Source organism: Canis aureus, chromosome 11 (genome assembly GCF_053574225.1).
Source record: "Canis aureus isolate CA01 chromosome 11, VMU_Caureus_v.1.0, whole genome shotgun sequence".
NCBI lineage: Eukaryota > Metazoa > Chordata > Mammalia > Carnivora > Canidae > Canis > Canis aureus.
In genome coordinates this window covers 19,825,376-19,844,776 of record NC_135621.1, presented here as the reverse complement: position 1 = coordinate 19,844,776, position 19,401 = coordinate 19,825,376, and the positions used below count along the sequence as shown (strand labels likewise).

General features: G+C 50.4%; 1 protein-coding gene across 8 annotated transcripts in view; it reads left to right on the top strand.

Annotated features, from left to right (window-relative positions):
- MOV10L1 (Mov10 like RNA helicase 1) overlaps positions 1-19,401 on the top strand; it is a 73,038-nt gene that overhangs the window by 18,551 nt on the left and 35,086 nt on the right. For 6 of the 8 annotated variants that reach the window (XM_077914019.1, XM_077914021.1, XM_077914017.1 and 3 more), the window contains exons 4-12: positions 316-428; positions 1,042-1,229; positions 4,807-4,950; positions 5,623-5,846; positions 6,258-6,387; positions 7,447-7,641; positions 9,999-10,113; positions 16,399-16,576; positions 16,884-16,954. In XM_077914019.1, the coding sequence (XP_077770145.1) occupies positions 316-428; positions 1,042-1,229; positions 4,807-4,950; positions 5,623-5,846; positions 6,258-6,387; positions 7,447-7,641; positions 9,999-10,113; positions 16,399-16,576; positions 16,884-16,954 (1,358 nt within the window). The remainder of the gene's footprint in view (positions 1-315; positions 429-1,041; positions 1,230-4,806; positions 4,951-5,622; positions 5,847-6,257; positions 6,388-7,446; positions 7,642-9,998; positions 10,114-16,398; positions 16,577-16,883; positions 16,955-19,401) is intronic. The other 2 variants (XM_077914016.1, XM_077914020.1) reach the window with 2 other exon arrangements.

Genomic DNA, 19,401 nt, shown 5'->3' with positions numbered 1-19,401 from the left:
AGTTATGAGAAACATGGAGAGTATTTGAAACCAGATGGGACCCCAAAACTGTAGAAACCCAGTGTGTGACCATGATGGCCACCATCCTTCCTAGGTTCCCTGCCCTTGTAGGTGGGAGAGGATGAGGTCATTGAAAGGTTGGTCTTTAACATCCTCTGCTCGTTCAACTGAGGCAACCTAGAAGAGAGCTGAGATTGGAAAACTGGTTTCTTAGGTAGGACAGAAATGACGTCAGCTATCATAACTTCAGAATGAATTGTACACTTTGGTATAACCAACATTACCAAGTAAGCACCATGGTTTCCTTGCTTGGAGGTTTCAAGCCCTGCAAGGGAGACTGGGTGGAGGCAGAATACTGGATCCGGCCAGGCACATGGAGCAGCGAGGCCATCTCAGTGAAGCCGCTGAGGTACAAGCACGTGGACAGGGTAGGTGCTGGCCCTCGCTTGTCCTGGTTTTCCTGTGTTTTCACAGCTGAGGCTTCTCCTGGGGGTGCATTGGGAAGTCAAGCTAAATAAGGCTCAGTCTTGGCCAAAAGACCTTGTTTCCTTGCTGAGAATGCTGGTTTCCTTAAGGAGATAAATGGAGATCGCCTGGCATGCTCATACAATGGAACTCTAGGTTCTGTAGTTGACACAGAATGAGAAGACGTTTTACTTGCTGGGAACGAGTGGAATGGGTGTAAGATGAGAGCTTGCCCATAAAGGCAGGCATGCTTTGTGTTGGAGACTGGAACGAGGGGGCATTGAGTTTGCACAGGGTGGAGGTGGAAATGCGTGCTGGGATGGAGACTCAGGAAGTGAGCACTGGCCACCTGACACTCTCACTCCCCTACTTCAGCCTTGGCTCTGGGGTCCTTTCCTTCCAATGGTCACAAAATCTTCAGGGTGCCCAATCTCCCAGAGGTTGGACTTTGTCTGCAGTGGAGCCTGTGTGAGGTGTGTGTTTCTGGTTCCGGACCAACCCGAGTTGGGCTGATTAGGAGAGGCGGGCCTCCAGAGTAGCACATGTGGACACAGTTGTCAATTACTGTGCTTGCAGGTCTGCATTTCTAGCCTCTGCGGGAGAAATGGGGTGATAGATGACAGCATCTTTTTCACCTTGGACTCTGTGAAACTTGCTGAAGGATACGTGCCTCGAAGACATGACATAGTCAATGCTGTGGTGGTGGAGAGCAGCCAGTCATGCTACATCTGGAGAGCCCTGTGCATCACCCCGGTGAAAAAACGGTAATGAGGAAACAGCCACCTTCTCTGGGAAGAGAGAGGCCCAATTTATTTTTTTTTTTATTTTTATTTTTTTTTTGAGAGAGGCCCAATTTAAGTGTATTTTAAGAGTTGCTTTAACAAGCTCAAATAATAGCCTGTCAAAATCCTTAGCTGGGGCAGTTAAAGGGAAAGTATCTTCTGGAAGGTTTTTGGTTGTCTCTGTAGTTGATTGAAATTTTAATGGTTCCTTCTTAATTCTTAATCTTATATTGGAAATTTTCACATTTGGTGGGTTTTTATAGCTTTTATTCTTTCACATGTGGCTACTTTATAGAACTTGTTGGACACAGTAGGTTCTTAATTTTTTTTAAGATTTATTTATTTTAGTGGAGGAGGGGCAAAGGGAATGAGAGAATCTTCAGCAGACTCCACACAAAGTGAGGAGCCCAACACAGGACTTGACCCCATGACCCTGAGACTATGACCCAAGCAGCAATCAGTAGTTGGACACTTAACCAATGGAGCCACCAGGAGCCCCTTAGAATTACTGAGTGTCATATCTGGGCTCTTCACTCTGAGCCCCAGCAACCTTCCAGCTTGTCCACACATGTTTATAAAGCAGCATGGGGCCTTCTTGAGCTTTCAGTGCAAATGGCAGCCCTGCCCTGCCCCTTGTGCCCTTCCTTTGCCTGGTTTTCCTCCTTAGCACTTAACCTCCAGTGAATTTACTGGATGTTTTCCTTAGTTATTCTGTTTATCATCAGAATGCAAGTTCTGTGCAAGAAGGTGTTTGTGTCCTGTTTCCTGCAACACACTGAGCACCTGCGCCGCTGTCCTCGGCACGAATGTGGGTCTTCCAGGAGCAGCACAGTGGGGAGTGCCACTGATTTACAGACAGACTCAGTAGGACAGACCACTTGGCTCAAGGCTGTGGAGCTGTGTGGGATGGGGAGACTTGCCCCTATCCCACCATCCAATAGATGCTGTCATCCTTGGCCACTTAGCGCCCAGTGCCCCTGCCCCACAGGACCCTGCTTTGCCCGGAATGACTCTGGCCCATCTGTGGGGCAATGAAACCAGATACACGGCCCTTACCTCCTCTCACCACCCACAACAGCCTGGCAGGCACAGGAGGTTGGATTTTAGCTCCATCTGATGGACTGAGTAGTGTGAGCATATGAGATGTGGCAGGAACTCACTGCCCAGTGTGTGTACCACAGGAGTAGAGCGGCTCCTCCCTGTGTCTGCATCACGCTCTTGGACTCCCCACTAGTTCTGTCATCTTCCTGGTAGTAAGCAGCCAAAAGCCCTGGGGCAGAAGCTGGGAGGCCTGCTCCCCACATTAGACATCACGGTCCCCTGGAGCTACATGTACAGTGTAAGGAAACACCTGTGCCATGAAAACATGTGCTTCCCTGACTCTTCATTTAAGCCCAGAAATGCTTGAAAATGACACTGCAGTTACCTGGGCTCCTGACTGCCATGGGCCCAGGAGGATGGTGGCCAGTCCTGCCCCTCACCGACTGTCACAGGGAAAATAGTTGCCATCTCAGGGTCCAAATGTATTCCTTGGAATGACTTAGCATTTGTATCCAGTTTTAGATCCTTATTGTTCAGTCTGATGTGGGTTTTTTAAGCACTTTCTTTTTTTTCAAAGATTTTGTTTATTCATGAGAGAGACAAGCAGAGATACAGGCAGAGGGAGAAGCAGGCTCCCTGCAGGGAGCCCGCTGCAGGACTCAATCCCGGGACCCCAGGATCATGCCCTGGGCCAAAGACAGATGCTCAAGCACTGAGCCACCCAGGAGTCCCTTAAGCACTTTTTTAACATGCTCTATGGTTTTTGTATTTATGTTTTCGAGAGGAGTGGTAGCTCAGGGTAGGTGTGGACTAGTATCTGTTGAATGGAATGGGTGGGGCATGACCCCCCCCCCCCCCCCCCCCCCCGCATGTAAGACAGTGCTGTCATTTTATTGTTTCTGTTCTGCAGCCGAGCTCCCCTCCGTACACGTTAAGGAAATAACCAGCGGGAGGCCGGTCTCTGCACGCTGGAGGCAAGGCCAGGGCGCCCATCACTCGTACACATGTCCCGGGCAGAAGCTAAAGCATGGCAGTGCCGGAGACGCTCTGTGCGACCTCCTACCAGGGGCGGGGTGGTCAGGTGCTGGGGAGCCTCAGGTGGCCCCTGCGCAGCTGTAAGTCTGAGGGAGTGCTCGTTCTCCTTGGGGAGGAGACACTCTGATCCCTGCACATTGCCTGAGGCTTCTCTGAATGCCTCTAATAGTCATCTCTGCAGGCCAGGGAGGTACTGGGGGTGAGCCAGCCCCAAATCCTGTGAATTTGTAATCTCCTAGTCAGAGTGGGGCCTTAGAGGGTGAGTAGTGGATGAGGGCAATGTGTGGGTCCCCGGAACTCCCAGGCAGTGAAGCAGTCAGCTCCCATTTCCTGAATTTATAATGGAATGAACATCCTACCCTTCAGCAGAAGCCCGGTGTGCCAAGCACTGTAGCAGCCCCAGAAGTGCTGCCTTGGACAAAGAAGAGCCATGTATCTGCCCTGAAGAGTTTAAGGGCTGTCACTCGCTATGGCTTCCTGACCCCGAGGGGAGGCTGCTGGTGGAGGCCTGGGGGCAGCGGGGCTCTGTGTGAGTGTCTCCAGGAGCTGGTTGGGACTCTGCAGCATTAGTCCCGTGCATACGCTCCCCGCTCCCCGCAGACCCGCTGCCTAGTTGAATGTCCGGAAGAGCACCAGTTCATGAGTGTGAGGCGGGACGTCCACTCTCCTCCAGATGCAGCTCCTCCTGCCCCAAGTCTTCCCCATCCCCATTCCCTGGGTGGCTTGAGCCAGAAACCTCCATGGCCTCTCTGGTCTGGGGTAGGGGTGAGGGCAGAGGCGAGACTGTAAGAGCTGTGGGAGCTACGGGAAGAGGGGTCGGCAACTGTTGTCAGCCCATGTGGACTGGATGAGAGGAGAGAGGAAGGATCAGGGGTGACACAGAGTGGGAGGCGCGTGGTCAGGAAGGGTGTGAGGGGCAGGAGCTGGCTGAGGAGGGTCCCGGCATGCTACAGGATGTCACTGAGTTTGTGGACAGGGCCCCATCTTTTGAAGGGAGCTGCAGTCTGGGAGGGGAGTGCCTCCAGGTTTCCAGTCTAGAGGAGCACTGTGGGCGCGCAGGGAGGAGGACATGGTTTGGCTTCCCAGCGGTGTCCGCGGACTGAGGGGAGCCACAGGGTCTGTGGAGGGAGAGTAAAGAAGCAGTGGTGCCTTCCCTCACCCCTGCTGGCAGCCTGCAGAGGAGAGGATTGAATACTCCGTTCCCACAGTCAGGGACTCCTTCAAGATGTCACCGTGGTGACATCGCTTCCTTTTTTCTAGATCTTGTAGAATTTGTCATTTTCTTCCTCAAGATATTTTGCTGTCCTTCTCAGAGATTCTCAGTGCTGTGGGAGCTCTGTGTGGGTCTGTGGCCTGTCCCTGGGGGACGGACAGCAGGTTTGTCCTCTAACGGTGGACCCTGGGTAGGTCGATGCGTGCGGGTGGTGGCGCTGTGGGGTGCCTGCCACAGTGATGGTGCTGTCTCTGTGGGTGCTCTCCCCAGGGACCCTGCTGCCTTTGAAGAGACTACCGATGAGTCCTATGGAGCCCTTTTACTGAAAAACAAAGGTGATATTGAAGTCACGAGGATGACAAATTTTGGAACGTTAAAGGAAGGAGGAAGTAAAAATATGGTGATCTGGATAGAGTAAGTTTGTTGCTTATATAAAATTATGTCAGTAGGTTTTATTTTTTTAAGATTTTTTTAAATTTATTTATTTATGATAGTCACAGAGAGAGAGAGAGAGAGAGGCAGAGACACAGGCAGAGACACAGGCAGAGGGAGAAGCAGGCTCCATGCACTGGGAGCCCAATGTGGGATTCGATCCCGGGTCTCCAGGATCGCGTCCTGGGCCAAAGGCAGGCGCCAAACCGCTGCGCCACCCAGGGATCCCTAAGATTTTATTTATTCATGAGAGACACACAGAGAGAGAGGCAGAGACACAGGCAGAGGGAGAAGCAGGCTCCATGCAGGAAGCCTCATGTGGGACTCGATCCCGGGACCCTAGGGTCACGGCCTGAGCTGAAGATAGACACTCAACCACTGAGCCACCCAGGTGTCCTTGTCAATGGGTTTTAAATTACAATTTAAGAAGTTGAAAAAACAAAAAAAAGAAAAAGATTTTTGTAGAACCAACTTTAATTTTTTCCTTTATGAAGATCTTTTAGTTTTTCACCCTGAAATAGCCTCTTTACTTATATTCTTAAAGGTGTTTGTAATTGTTTTTCATTCAAAAGATTGAATTCTGTATTTTACAGTAGCCAATTATTTCAGCTTCAGGGATCTTGTCTGTATTCATGGCTGATTTTCTTTTTCCAGGAATAAAGGAGATACTCCTCAAAAGTTAGTCAGCTGTAAACTGGCTGGCTGGGATAAAGCTAAACAATTCAGATTCCAAATGCTGGATAAAACTCAGATGTGGCCAGTAGGGTCTCCTGTTCCTGAGAAGGAGAACAAGAATTTTTCATATGAAACTGCTAACTCACTAGAGAGCTACCAAGAAAACCCAGCCTGTCAGGCATCAGAGAAGGAAGTCTGTCCAGGTAGACATTCCTCCTGTTACTGTCTTGGGTCCACCGGCGAGAGCCCTGCAGGGTCTGCGTGACAGGGAGGCTGCTGCTGTCCCCGGGGCTTGGGCCTGGGGGCCGAGTGGCTGGCGTGCTCCAGCTGGTACAGCAGTGTGTGCTCCCAGCTGTTTTGGTTCTGGGCTCTTGTCTGATGTTTTGGGAATGAGGAGAGGGATAAAAACAGCTTGACAGATACCCAAAAGTGCTTCAGATGTGCTGCTTCCTGTGAGCGGTTCTGAACTCGGGAAGGGCCGCCCACTGTCCACTGATGTTTTTGTCACCTACTGTCCTGTGCTTTGTGTGCACATGCACTGTCACTGGCTTGCCACCGCTGTTGGAGACCGCTCAGCTTCTGATCTGATACTGGATTTGAATTCCTCCTCCCAGATGACCGTGCCTGTGAAGAAGGTGGGGACGGAGAAGAGAGGAAGCCCTGGAAGCAGGTGACAGAGCTGGAGCCCGGAGGGCTCATCCCTCCAGGTGGAAGAGCCCCGATTGTGGTTGTGTGTGATGCAAAGTACGTGCCTGGAGGGCTTGGAGTGAGTTTCTTTTGGAGACATTTGTATGTTTGGATTTTAAGGTTTCATGGGTGATACTTCTAGGCTGGAGGTTATAAAAGTATTCATAACTATTCAGATGAGACAAAGCACAAGGAAAAGCACTGATGGAGAAAATGGCTTGAGTGAGTTTACCATCCAAGGCATTGCCTCCCCAAGCCTGACCAGCTGCCCCACCTGATCACCCCGGCTTCTGAGCCTCAAGCCTGCTGGGCTCAGCTCAGTCTGCCATCAGCCCCTCAGCAACTGCTCCTCGCCTTCCCTCCTGCTCCCTCAGCTGAGGCCTTCCTGCCCTTCCGTCTCCATCTGGGCAGCAGGCCCGGGTACAGGCTCCAGGGGGCAGGAGGCTGGGGCCTCCCTTCCTGGGCAGACTGTGTGGAGCTGGCCAGGAGCCCTCACAGTCCTCCTCCTCCCCTGCCTCCTGCCTTGAATCCTAAGCTCCCCAGCCCTGCCTGCTGGGCCTGCCTCTGGAGCATCTGGGCTGCAGGCCTCTTCCTTTCTCAGCAGCCCTCTACAGTTGCTAATTCCATTTTTTTTTAAATGTGTCTGATTAAACCACCACCTTGCTTCAGCCCCTCGGTCCTCACAGCACAGTGACCTTTCCTTCAGTCAGAGCATGTGGTGCCAGCACTTTAAACGTGACGGTACAGAACACAGTGTAGCGCATCCAAGAGAGCCTGCGTAGAGCAGCAGCAGGAAACTGGGCAGAAAGCAAAGTAAAAGCAGGATATTTTTGGTAACATTACACAATTCTCATTTAAACTTAAGAACTGACGGTGTCTTTCCTATTGTTCTTAAGTTGGAGAATCACAGAATAGTTTAAGTGGCTGATTTATTTTTATCATGGGAAAACATTCTTATTTTAGAAAGCTGAAATTTTCTCCTCTGAAGAAAATTATTGAAAACTAAGGGTGACTGTGGTTTTGTAACTGACTTTCCATACGTGTACAGAGGGGAATTCCATCGGATCTGCTTGTCTTATTTATGACTAAAATCAAACTGCTTTTTGTTTTTTCCAGGAATTCTGGCCGCTGCAAGGAGCTTCTCCTGATCTGCTTCTCCAGTTTCATAATTGGGCGGTTCCTTGAAGTCAATGTCATAAGTGGGGAGGAGTTGCTAATAGCCGTCCGAGAACCATTTTCTTGGAAAAAGTCTAAAAGTTCCCCCACAGTAACATCCACAAAAACTACAGTTGTTGTGACCACACAGAAGAGGTACTTTAAGCAGAAAACATGAATCCAAATGTGTACTCGTGGTGTGAGAGATGAGTAGGCCACGTGGTTGTTGAAGAGAGGCAGGCAGCCTGGGATAAAGCTGGGGGGCAGCTGTGTCAGGCACCTCCGTCATCGAACTTGCAGGGAGGAGTTTTCATGAAACTTTCTGTCCCTGAGGAGGGCCCCACTGTGTGAGGACAGAGCAGTAGCCACGGCCCCCTGGGCCACCAGTGTGCCCCAGCTGCTCCTGCCTCATCTCGTGTTTCCCAGCAGCCCAGCCCATCTACCCAGACATCCTGCATCCCACACGGGTACCCAGAGGAACCAGTCAGCAAGAAGTCCACAAAATGTGACTGGTCGGGGACTGGGGTGGTAGCCTCAAGCAAGTGCTACAGGTCCACATGCTCTGTAGCTACTAAACTGAAAAATCTCTGAAATCAGAATTTTTGCAGTTCGGTGCTGGAAAAATCTGAGCTATAGGGAAGAATCTGAGCTATAAGGATATTTCCTGATTTTGTGATGTGAAAGCTCACCCACAGTTGTAGGAACTGACAGGTTTAATGTGAGTACTGCCCAGAATCCACTGGAAGATAGATACTTCTCTTCTAATATTGGAAAATCTTGAATTTCAAATCACATTTCTGCCCAGTAATAACTTAAGGCATTACGGATTTCTACTAATTTGCAGGCTAAAGAAAAATTCTGTTAGCAAAGTATGAAGTGGTTGGCTTTGGAGTCAGGCCATTGTTTGAATCCAGCACTACTACCAGGCGCTGTGTGACCTTGGGCCAGTTTCGTAGCCTCATGGAATCCTGGTCTTGTTTGTAAAATGATAGTGTCCCTCACATGGTTACAAGCATTAGATGAGGTAACATATGTAAAACGTCCAGTTTTTTCTACAGAGTGATCAGTAGTTACCAGTAAGTTGTGAGAACCATCCATCATGGAAAGGATATGCCCTTGGGGATGGAGCCTAGGCCGGGGCAACGAGCGTTACTGGGGCCTGCAGGCAGCGGAATGTCCTAGATGATTGCATTTTAACTATAGGAGCTTTACTGAGCCCAGGTTGTCAGGTGGTGGTATAGCAAGCAGCTTGCTAGTTGGCATTTGACTGAACTAGAGAGGGAACTAGACCAACAGCCCCCTGCTCAGCTGTCACGGGTCACTGTGTGGAAGAGTCTCTAAAGCAGGAGGTAGGGTCTCCTGTTGTCACGTTAGGGACCTGGAACTGCTGCCACCTGCCCCTGCTCCCTGCCCAGAACAGAGCTGTGTGTTTGCTAACCAGTCTCTGGAGGCTCTCTCTGTGCTGGACCTTTTCCGCGGAGTCTCCAGCTACCCTGGGCTACAGACAGACCATGTGGTAAGACTATTGAGGCCTTTTACCTAAATATGTATGTAGTGATGGTCCCATCCCGTTTGTCGTGTTCATACTGGTAATTAACACTTTGCTGTCACTCACGGAATGCCTCTCCACATGTACTTCACACATGTCCTTTGGTGGAAACCCTCGCTGCAAACCCGTGTCTCAGGTGCGAGGTGCTGCTAGTAGTAGTAGTGGCTCTGGGGCTTCGGGGGTGTTTCTGCCACAGTACCTCTGAGCAGCCTTCCTGTCCAGAGCTGAGCCACTGGGATATCCAAGTGAGGTGCCTGGAGGAAGGGGCTGGGGCTGCATGCCCCCCGCCAGGTGAGAGCTGGAAGCAGGAGTTAGGATGGAGCAGGAGTGCTTTTCTTCACTGCATGCAGGGGGACAGCCTAAGATCAGAGATCTGCTGGGCCTCCCCTGGCTGTTTCCTGTCCGGTCACTTCTTGTGCTCTGTCAGACCAACCCATAGCAGTAGCGTGTTCTTCATCCTGGCAGTGGCCGACTTCAGTGACTCCTCTCCACAGCCCTTCCTGGGGAAAGACTGAAGCCAGAGGGTAAAACCGAATTTCCCCGGGCTGAAAAACAGGGCGGCAGGACCCAGACAGAGCAGCCTGCGCTGTTCCACAGCCTGCAGGAGCGGAGCTGCTTCTCCGAGGCGCAGGGCTGCAGTGGGAGTTACCGGAGTGGGGGCTCAGGAACAGTGGTTTTCGCTCCCTGGTTCTGAGGGAGTCTTGGGCCAGGCAGCCCTGCTGTTCTCTGCTGGAGGACACGAGAGGGCCCTCGAGAGCTGATGTGGTGGAAGGATCCCAAAGCAGCTGAAGTAAGTTTGCAAACTCCAGACTGATGGCAGCAGTTCACATTTATACCGGGTTATGGAAGGACCTTTAGCTTTTCTGAAGTGGGAAAGGATGTTTGAGTGAGAACGGCTCCTATGACATGCAGGGTCATTAAGAATTATCTTTGACTTGTGCTTTTGTTTTTTTTTTTTTTAAAGGAATTCAAGACGACAACTTCCAAGTTTCCTCCCACAGTATCCAATACCAGATAGACTTAAGAAATGTGTAGAACAGAAAATCGACATTCTGACTTTTCAGCCGTTACTTGCAGAGGTAGGAAACGTATTTGATACGAAATACTCTTTGCCACACTTGAGCTTTTTCTGACAAACTGAGGATGAACCCTGCTCAGACTGGTTCATTTCTATCATGGACATCTGGAAATAGCAGGTCATTGAGAGAGAGGGACTCCTTGCTGTTGACCCCACGTGTGTGATTGCCCTCTGCCACCCGCCCAGCCTGTCTCTGCTAGGCCAGCGGCCTGCTTCCAAATGGCTTCCCATCCAGAATAAAACTCTGAACACCTGGGAAGGCAGGACGTGTGTGGGAAAGCCCTCAAGCTACAGGGTCCGGTGGTTGGGAGGAGGCCTCACACACGACCGCCTTCACATCACCCACCCTGTGTGGCAGTGCTCCTGCTTTGTGTTCAGGCTTATTTTTTTTTTTAATTTTTATTTATTCATGATAGTCACAGAGAGAGAGAGAGAGAGAGAGAGAGGCAGAGACACAGGCAGAGGGAGAAGCAGGCTCCATGCACTGGGAGCCCGACGCGGAATTCGATCCCGGGTCTCCAGGATCACGCCCTGGGCCAAAGGCAGGCGCCAAACCGCTGCACCACCCAGGGATCCCTGTGTTCAGGCTTATTGTTGAGCTCATGGGAGGAAGCCTTGTCCAGCCTGTGCACTGTTAACAGGTGGTGGCAAAGCCAGACAAGGGGCGGGGCCCCCAGGGGAGAGGTGGCACGAGGAGGAGCCGGGGGTCAACAGAGCACGTGCCTGTGTGTAGTGGACAGCCAAGTCCAGGAGCGAGGAAAGCATCACGTCTGCTGTTAGAGGGGAGAGTGCTGCCCGTTGTGCAGGAGGGCACTTCCCATGGGGCCTGGGGGTCTACTGGCTGAGGAGCAGCTCAGCAGTGGTGAGGGTGTGGGCATGTGCAGCATCCGGGTGATGAGACCAGAGACCGGATGGCAGCTGGAGGAAGACTTGGTTCCCGGTGTTCTGTCGAGGATGAGCCAGTCTTGAGTCTGTCATGGGCTGAGGGCATGAAGCAGGAGGGAGCAGATGGAGAAGGGGCGTACACAGAAGAAACAAGGTTTGGGAGGAGGCTGGGGACCAAGGGAGGGGTGGTCTTCTGGTCAGCCGGGCTCTGGACCCCTAGCAGGGTGGGCAGGAGAAGCTCCCGCGATGCTGCACCGCAGGTGGGCGTGGGCAGGAGGTGCCCCTTCCCAAGGACTCACTGGCGCTCTGGAAGAGGGAGGGAGATACCGCAGACAGCAAGTGGCACGCTGAGACACAGAGGCAGGAGGGGCAGCTCTGCGTTGCCTGGGCGCTGGCCTGGCCACATGGGAGGATCAGGGTGCAGAGGGTGGACGCAGGGAGGCTTGTCATGTCAGGAAGGCGTTGCGGTATTTGAGCGAGTTCCAGGCCTGAGCTAGGTTCCGAGGCAGCAAACCAGCCTTCGAAATAGGGAGTTGCCTGGAGACCAAGTGTCTGTTGCTGGTACAGATGCAGCCACGGGAGCCTGGGCACTGGGAAGGGACCTTCCTTGTGCGGGCACAAGAACGTAGCGCAATCCTGCTGGGCAGTACTAAGAACGGGGACGGTGGTGAAAGTACCGTGTGGCTGCAGGCTCCCAGGTTCTCCACCTGTGTGATGTGTTTAGTCCTGCACCTGCCTTTGAGGTGCTCCCTGAGGCACGCAGGTACGTCCCTTCATCAGCATTCCTGAGGCATGGGTGACATCCGGCAGCCTGCGTCCGTGGAAGGTGCATTCATGGAAGAGCGCTCCAACCCCTGCCCACTGCCTCACCACGGTCAGGATGGTGAGCACATCTGCCCCTGGCGTCCCTGAGTGACCCCTCTCCTCCCCTAGCCCTGTCCCTAAGCCTAGCACCGTCTGCTGTCTCCAGAGGTGGTTTCCTTTTCAGAAATCTGTGTGAATAGAATCAAAGTATTTCTCGTTTGGTGGTTTGGGTCTTTGGCTCAGGTTGTTATTTCAGTTTGAGATTCGGCAGGTCGGGGGTATGACCCTGGATTTTCTGGGTGGCCCAGTGGGCCTTGTCAGGGAGAGAGGTAGCCCAGACTGGCCACCTGGTGAGGGAGGGGGATTCAGCGCCTCTAGGAGTGGGAAAGGCAAGAAGACGGGGTTCTCCCTGGGAGCCTCCCAGAGGAAGCAGCCCCAGCCAGAGCTGGGCTTCCCCCGGGTGAGGTGAGACCACACGTGTGCAGCCCACTCGTCCGTCACAGCAACAGCAGGAAACCCCCACGCTGGGAGCTGCTTGGAGGGGCCCTGTCATCACCACTCAGCGAGCGTGTCCCAGTGCATTCCCCTCGGGTCACACGCTTCGTGATTGCGTTTGGGTGAGGTGTCCAGAACGTGCCAGGCCGCAGGGGACAGGGCAGGCGCACTGTCTGGCTTGGTGTTCTTACGGGCGTCGCACTACACTGTGAAGTGTGCTCAGGGCACCCGGGTGTCCACTTGAGGTGAGTTTCAGCTGCTTTTTCTGGCTCTCTTGAGGGTGATGTGTTAATGTGGTGAGAAGTTAACTCAGCCTCCTGCTCCTGTGGTCAGCTCCACCCAGCCGTGGTCCGTACTCGTGCATGTGTGCACACGGAGTTGCATTTGGTGTGCTTAGGTTTTGTTGGGGTGTCTGTGTCTACACGGCAGACGTGGTGCTGTGGTTTTTCTGTGACCTCTTTGGTGTTGATGGGAGCATATTATGGGCCTCCCGGAATGGTTGGGGTGTTCCCTCATTTTAATTAGTAAAGTGTTAAAAAAAAAAAAAATTAGTAAAGTGTTTTTGTAGAAATGGTATCATTTACTCCTTAAGTTTTTTTTTTGTTTTTTTTTTTTTAAAGATTTTATTTATTTATGATAGTCACACAGAGAGAGAGAGAGAGGCAGAGACACAGGCAGAGGGAGAAGCAGGCTCCATGCAGGGAGCCCGATGTGGGATTCGATCCCGGGTCTCCAGGATCGCGCCCTGGGCCAAAGGCAGGCGCCAAACCACTGCGCCACCCAGGGATCCCTACTCCTTAAGTTTTTGACAGAATTTACCAGGAAGGCATTCTGGGTCAGTTTTCTTTGTGGGAAGATTTTTGATTAGGAATTCGATTTTGGGCCGCGCAGGTGGCTCAGTGGTTGAGTGTCTGCCTTTGGCTCAGGGTGTGACCCCGAGGTCCTGGGATCGAGTCCCACATCAGGCTCCCCGCGAGGAGTCTGCTTCTCCCTCTGCCTGTGTCTCGGCCTCTCTCTGTGTATCTTTATGAATAAATAAATCTTAAAAAAAAAAAAAGGAATTTGATTTCTTCAAAAGTGATAAAGAAGTGGAGTTTCTTGAGTGAGCTTTGGTGGCTTTTATTTCTAAAGTAGTTTTGCTGTGTAAGTTGTCTAATTTATTTACATGAAGTTGTTTATAATATTAACATGTGTTTTCTTTTGTCCTCGTCAATTTGGCTAGATGTTTATAAATGTTTACGAATCTTCTCAAAGAACCAGCTTTTGATTTTTTTTTTATTTTTGTCTATTTTTCTGGGGTTTTTTTTGTTTTTGTTTTTGTTGTTACTATCTGTTCTGATCCTTTTTTTTTTTCTGTTGCCCTTTACTCCCTATACAGAAGTCCTATAATTAGCGGCATAGACATTGATGGCTACTATGTCAGATTGATTGATGAGCCCCTTTACTAACATGAAAGGTCTTGCTTTGTCCCTAGTAGTCTCGGTTCTGGCATCTACTCTGTGTGATACCGATGCTGCTTCTACAGCTTGTTTTTTTGGCGGGGGGTGTGGGGTGGTGGGAGGCCGAGGAAGGGAGAGGATCTTAAGCAGACTCCCTGCTGAGCGAGGAGCCCCAACACCCACCCCTCTGCAGCTTGCTTTTGATGAGTGTTTAACATGGCATTTCTTGGGGCACCTGGGTGGCTCAATTGATGAAGCATCTCACTCTGGACTCTGACTCTTGGTTTTGGCTCAAGTCATGACCCCAGGGTCCTGGGATGGAGCCCCATGTCGGGCTCCCTGCTCAGTGGGGAGTTTGCTTCTCCCTCTTTCTCTGCCCCTGCTCACTCGCTCGCTGTCTCTGTCTCTGATAAATAAAAAAAAAATTTTTTTAATGGTGTTTTGGGGCACCCGGGTGGCTCAGCAGTGGAGCATCTGTCTTTGACTCAGGACATGATCCCAGGGTCCTGGAATCGAGTTCCACATTGGGTTCCCTGCATGGAGCCTGCTTCTCCCTTTGCCTGTGTCTCTGCCCATCCCCTTTCTCTGTGTCTCTCATGAATAATAAATAAAATATTTTAAAAAGGAAAAGGTGTAAGCATTTTTTGAGGCTTACCACATAGTTCCCATCCTTGGTGCTCTCACTCCTTCATGTGGACCCAGACACCTGGGGTCTTACAGAGCAAGGTAAACATCTGTGGTGCTTGTCTGTGAGTGATGGTTATTTTTTGTTTGTTTGTTTGTTTGTTTTTTAAGATTTTACTTATTCATGAGAGACAGGCAGAGGCACAGGCAGAGGGAGAAGTAGGCTCCCTGTGGGGAGCCCAATGTGGGACTCGATCCCAGGACCCCAGAATCACACCCTGAGCTGAAGGCAGACGCTCAACCTCTAGCCACCCAGGGGCCCCAGAGTGACCAGTTCTTACAGTCTTATATATCTGGAAAAGTATTTTACCTCCATTTTTGAAAGATTTTCGCTGGGTCTTGAATTCTGGGCTGGAACTTTAAAGATGCTGCTCTGCTGTCTCCAGCTCACTGTGTTTTTAGTGAAATATCTGCTTTCTTTCTTACTGTTTGTTTTGCATATAATGTGTACTTTTTTAGCAGCTTTTAAGTTTTTCTTTTTCTAAAAAATTTCAATTTATAATCTGCCTTAATATAGTTTTCTTCTCATTTCTTAGCTTGGGGTTCTTTGAGCTTCCTGGATATGTGGGCTTTTAGTTTTCTTCAAATTTGGGTAATTTTTGACCATTCTGTCTTCAGACTCTCTTTCTGCCCGGCCCTTTTTGCAGATTCCCATTGCTTGTGTATTGGTCACTTGGAGCCGCCCACAACTCGCTGACACTCTGCTCACATTTCCTCAGTCTTCCCTACATTGCATTTGGAAGATGCCTGTTGCCAGTGCTCAGGTTCACTAGTTCTCTCCTTTGCAATGTGTAGGCCCATCCGGTGTATTTTAATGTTGCTCATGGTAGTTACCATCTTCAGCAGTTCAGCATGGGTCTTTTGTAAATCTTCTGTGTCCCTGCTGCACATGCTCAGTCTTAGCTCTTTGAATAACAGCCATTTCAGTGTCCTAGTCTGCAGGTTCTGTCACATGGGTCAGTTCTGGTTCTGCTGAGAGGTTTTTCTCCCCATTATGATTTGTGGTTTCTGTTCTTTCTAAGCCTGTTAATCTTTGTGTGGATGCCAAACATTCTGGATTTTACCTTGCTGGCTGTTGGCTTATTTTTCTGTTCCTGAGAATATTCTGAGGTTTATTCTGGGGTGCAGTTAAGTTACTTTGAAACAGTTGGGATACTTTGAAGCCTGGCTTTAAGGCTTTGTTAGGTGGGACCAGAATAGCATTTGATTTAGGGCTAATACCCTTCTGAATACTCCCTCCAATGTCTCATGTATTACAAGCCTTTCCACTTGGGCTGCTGGGACTCACACTGTTCTCGGCCCCGTGTGAGCTCTGGGAATTATTCCTTCTCATACAGTGGTTCTCAACAGGGGACAGTTCCCCTCCTGGGAGACATTTTTGGTTGTCATGACTGGGTGTGCTAGTAACAGCAAGTGGGTAGGGGCCAGGAGTGCCACTAAGTACCCTACAGTGCACAGGATGGCCCCCACCCCAGAGAGTGCAGCCCAGGTATTGGTCATGCCTGGGTTGGGGAACCCTGCTCTTATCTCATCAGATAGATGTCCCAACCTGACATGGGCTCTTGCACTCACGCACTGACCAGCATTCAGCTGACAGCTCGGAGGGGACCCTCTGCAGCTCCTCAAACCTTTCTCTGTGCTGCTCGCTCTTCCTGGCACTCTGCCCCCTTGGCCTCCTTGGACCCCAGCTCCGTCTCCTCAAAGCAGAGACCACACAGCTCCCCTGGGCTCTCTGCATCAGGGCCTTGAAACTCTGTCTAGGCAGTAGCCAGGGCAGTTGTGCGGTTCCCAGAGGTAGTCTCCCAACCTCAGGAGCACTGTCCTGCACAGCCTGGGGGTCAGTGTTTTAAAGCCATTATCTCCCATTTGCTGAGTTTCAGCAGCTTTGACTTAGCACCTCCAGAGCTGCTGCTTTCCTGGACCATGGGTGTATTGGATGTATGACTCTGCTCTCACTAACTTGCTGGGGTTTTTTTCAGCTTTTGAACATGTCGAACTACAAAGAAAAATTTTCGACTTTGCTCTGGCTTGAGGAGATTCATGCAGAAATAGAACTGAAAGAATACAACATGAGTGGGGTCACCTTGAAAAGAAATGGTGACCTACTGGTCCTGGAGGTCCCAGGATTGGCTGAAAGTAGGCCTTCTCTGTACGCAGGTGGGTTTGTTACAGGTCCCATTTTACTCGGTGGACCAGACGTGGATCCCCTGTCAGGGAAAGGATGTCACAACTGGCAACACTCCAGTTACATCTCATTGGCTTTGCTTTGGGTTGGAATCTTCTGTAAAACTTGGTCAGCACTTTCCATGCATCCAGCACCTCTCTTTGGTCATTCTGATGCTGGTTTTAAGCAGCTCATCCCAGTGATGTTTGTTTTACTTTTTCAAAGTGTTTAATTTTAGAGAACAGTAGCAAAATTTGGGGATTTTGTAGTTTTACATGTGGCACTATATTTTTTAACTAGGTGATAAGCTGATTTTAAAAACTCAAGAGTACAATGGACATGTCATCGAGTACATCGGCTATGTGATTGAGGTGAGCGGCGCTCCTGATCTTTATTGCTGGGCCAACTCTTCCAGCCCGTCAGAGGTCAACTTCCTCCCGCCACTGTGGCAGGGGTGCTCCTTCAGCCTTTGACAGTATTTCAGAAAATTTAGGATTAAGTGAATATTTAAAGTGATGCATAAAGAGAGCTTAATAACAAAAAAATAATAAATAAATAAAGAGAGCTTAATGTCTTTAAAAAAAACGATAATTTTCAATCATGTAAGTCATACTTACCTTTTACTTTTAGCACATGTAAGTGGTGATGTTTGAATTAGTCAGATTTGGGCCGAACGTACTCCCGAATAGAGACCCTCAAAAGGAAAAATAGACTTAAAAGTTTACAGTTCTAAATGCTTTCGTGGAGAAGTTTTGCTGACTTCTCGGACTCCCTTCCGGCGTTACCACATGGTTCTGCGATTCTCTGGCTGGTCTCTGCTGCTCCCATCCTGCGCATAGCACTGCTACACATGCCAAGTCTGTGTGAAGAGAAGGATGAAGCCCACTCCAGCCTGATGCCTAAAAGTAAACAAGGAAATGCTGAAGCCCTGTCTGGGGTTAGGTTGTAGGAACTAGAAGAGTCTGGTAAGGATTCAAAGAGGGGGCGATTCTGGCCCTGTGGCCACGTTTGTTGCATTCTGCACCAAAACACAGGGCACCAGCCCTTGCCAATGCACTGATTGTGAAACCAGTGCTAGGATGATTGGAGAGGGAACTGACCCCTGGTGCCCTGCCAGCTGTTCCACTGACTCTCCCCAGTGGGCAGCACAGCAGGCTGCCCTCCCTCCCTTGCTGCAGAGTGGTAGCCACTTAGCCCAAGCTCAAGGGGCTGTCAGCTTTCCCAGCTTTATTGCACTTTAGCTGTTAAATAAGAGTATGAGAATCCCATAATGGCCAAGTGACTTTTTAGCTTCCAAAGAATGGATCCACTTGTGCTCCTCCAGGAAGATGCTGCTGTGGGAAATAAAGCTTCAGAAGCAGCAGGACCAGGATCACAGGTTGAGGTCTCCTTGGTTCCTGAACACTGGTTGGGGGGTGGCCAGAATCATATCCCGACAAATCCAATTTTAGTCTATGTGCTGCGGAAGTGAGCACCATAGGCTGACAAATACAGACTGAAGCTATGCCTTGAGGGTGTTGAGCACGCTTACTGATCCTTTAGGGGGATATTCCATAAAGGCAGCCGCTTCTGAGTGGTGGAATTCATGGTCCAGTTAGTAAATCCTATAGGTCTCAGCCCATTGCTTTACTTGATTTTCTGTAGTTTAATTTTGGCCAGTGCCGTGGAATGGGAGACCATGATGGTACAGAAGGCCCTCAGGAGAGCCCTGCAGATGGCGTGCTGGGCAGAAGACACACATCCAGGATCAGCAGTTACTCCATTGATGTCAAATTGGTGTTTCTGTGACAGGCAGCCCAGTGTTCTCACCTGGCACCAGGTGTTGGGGAGATTCCAGAATGGGGCTCCTGCTGCCGGCAGATTGCACACTCCTGGTGGTCCGGGGGCCATGGGACAGGAGACTCCCTAGGCTGGGCCCGGCACTGACCTCAGCCAGCATAGCCACATCTGCAGAGGGGCCTTCTTATCGCCAGGAGCATGTGCTTGGGAATAGACATCATCACTTCCTCCCTTCCCGCTCAGTTTGTCTTAGCATGGCTTTCATCTCCACGTGCTCTGTTTGATTCATTAAAGCTGCCCTCTTATTTTTTATATTGGCTTGTTTATCCTTTTCTTTCTGGGTTTTTAAAAAAAAAAATCATGCAGGTTTTCAAGTTTCTGGAAATGATGTTAGCATGTGATGTCCTAGGGGTCCAACTCCCTTGATGGCTGTGCTGACCCTCACTCTTGGAGATTTGCTTCCTTGTGTGCTTGGTGATCTCTTAACAGGATCATTCTCGTTCATCTTGATCCCTGGGAAACCTGCGGACCTGTGCTGGGCTTTCTCATCTTTTAAGGGGACTGACAGCTTCTGCTGCAAGAGGGGGTCTTGCCAACAGGGTGGCCCAAGTGCCCACTCTCCCACCAGCCAGCTCTGGTTGCCTAGCCCTTGAGAAGCCCACACTGCCTGGCACCCTTACTCAGCCTGTGCTCCTTTTCACCTCACAGCTGTCCTTCCTGCTTTTTTCCTCCTGTGCTTCCTTAGAAATTCCCTTTTTGTCCCACCTGTCCAGGAATCACTTTACACAGGCCCTAGCCATGGCTGAAGGGCCCCAGAATGCCTAATTCCCTATTCTGCAAAGGGAGTCCTTGGAAGGACCTCTTTGTGGAGGCTGTGGCTTATGCTGTACATTTTGTTTGCACAGAGCCTGGCTCTGGAGCGTGGCCTGGGAGGAGCTCAGGAAGTGTGCTAATGCAGGCGCCTCCAGGGGCTAGGTCCTGGTGTGGAGGATGTAACAACAGCGGGATTTAATCCTCTGATCAGTTTCACAAGGATTTA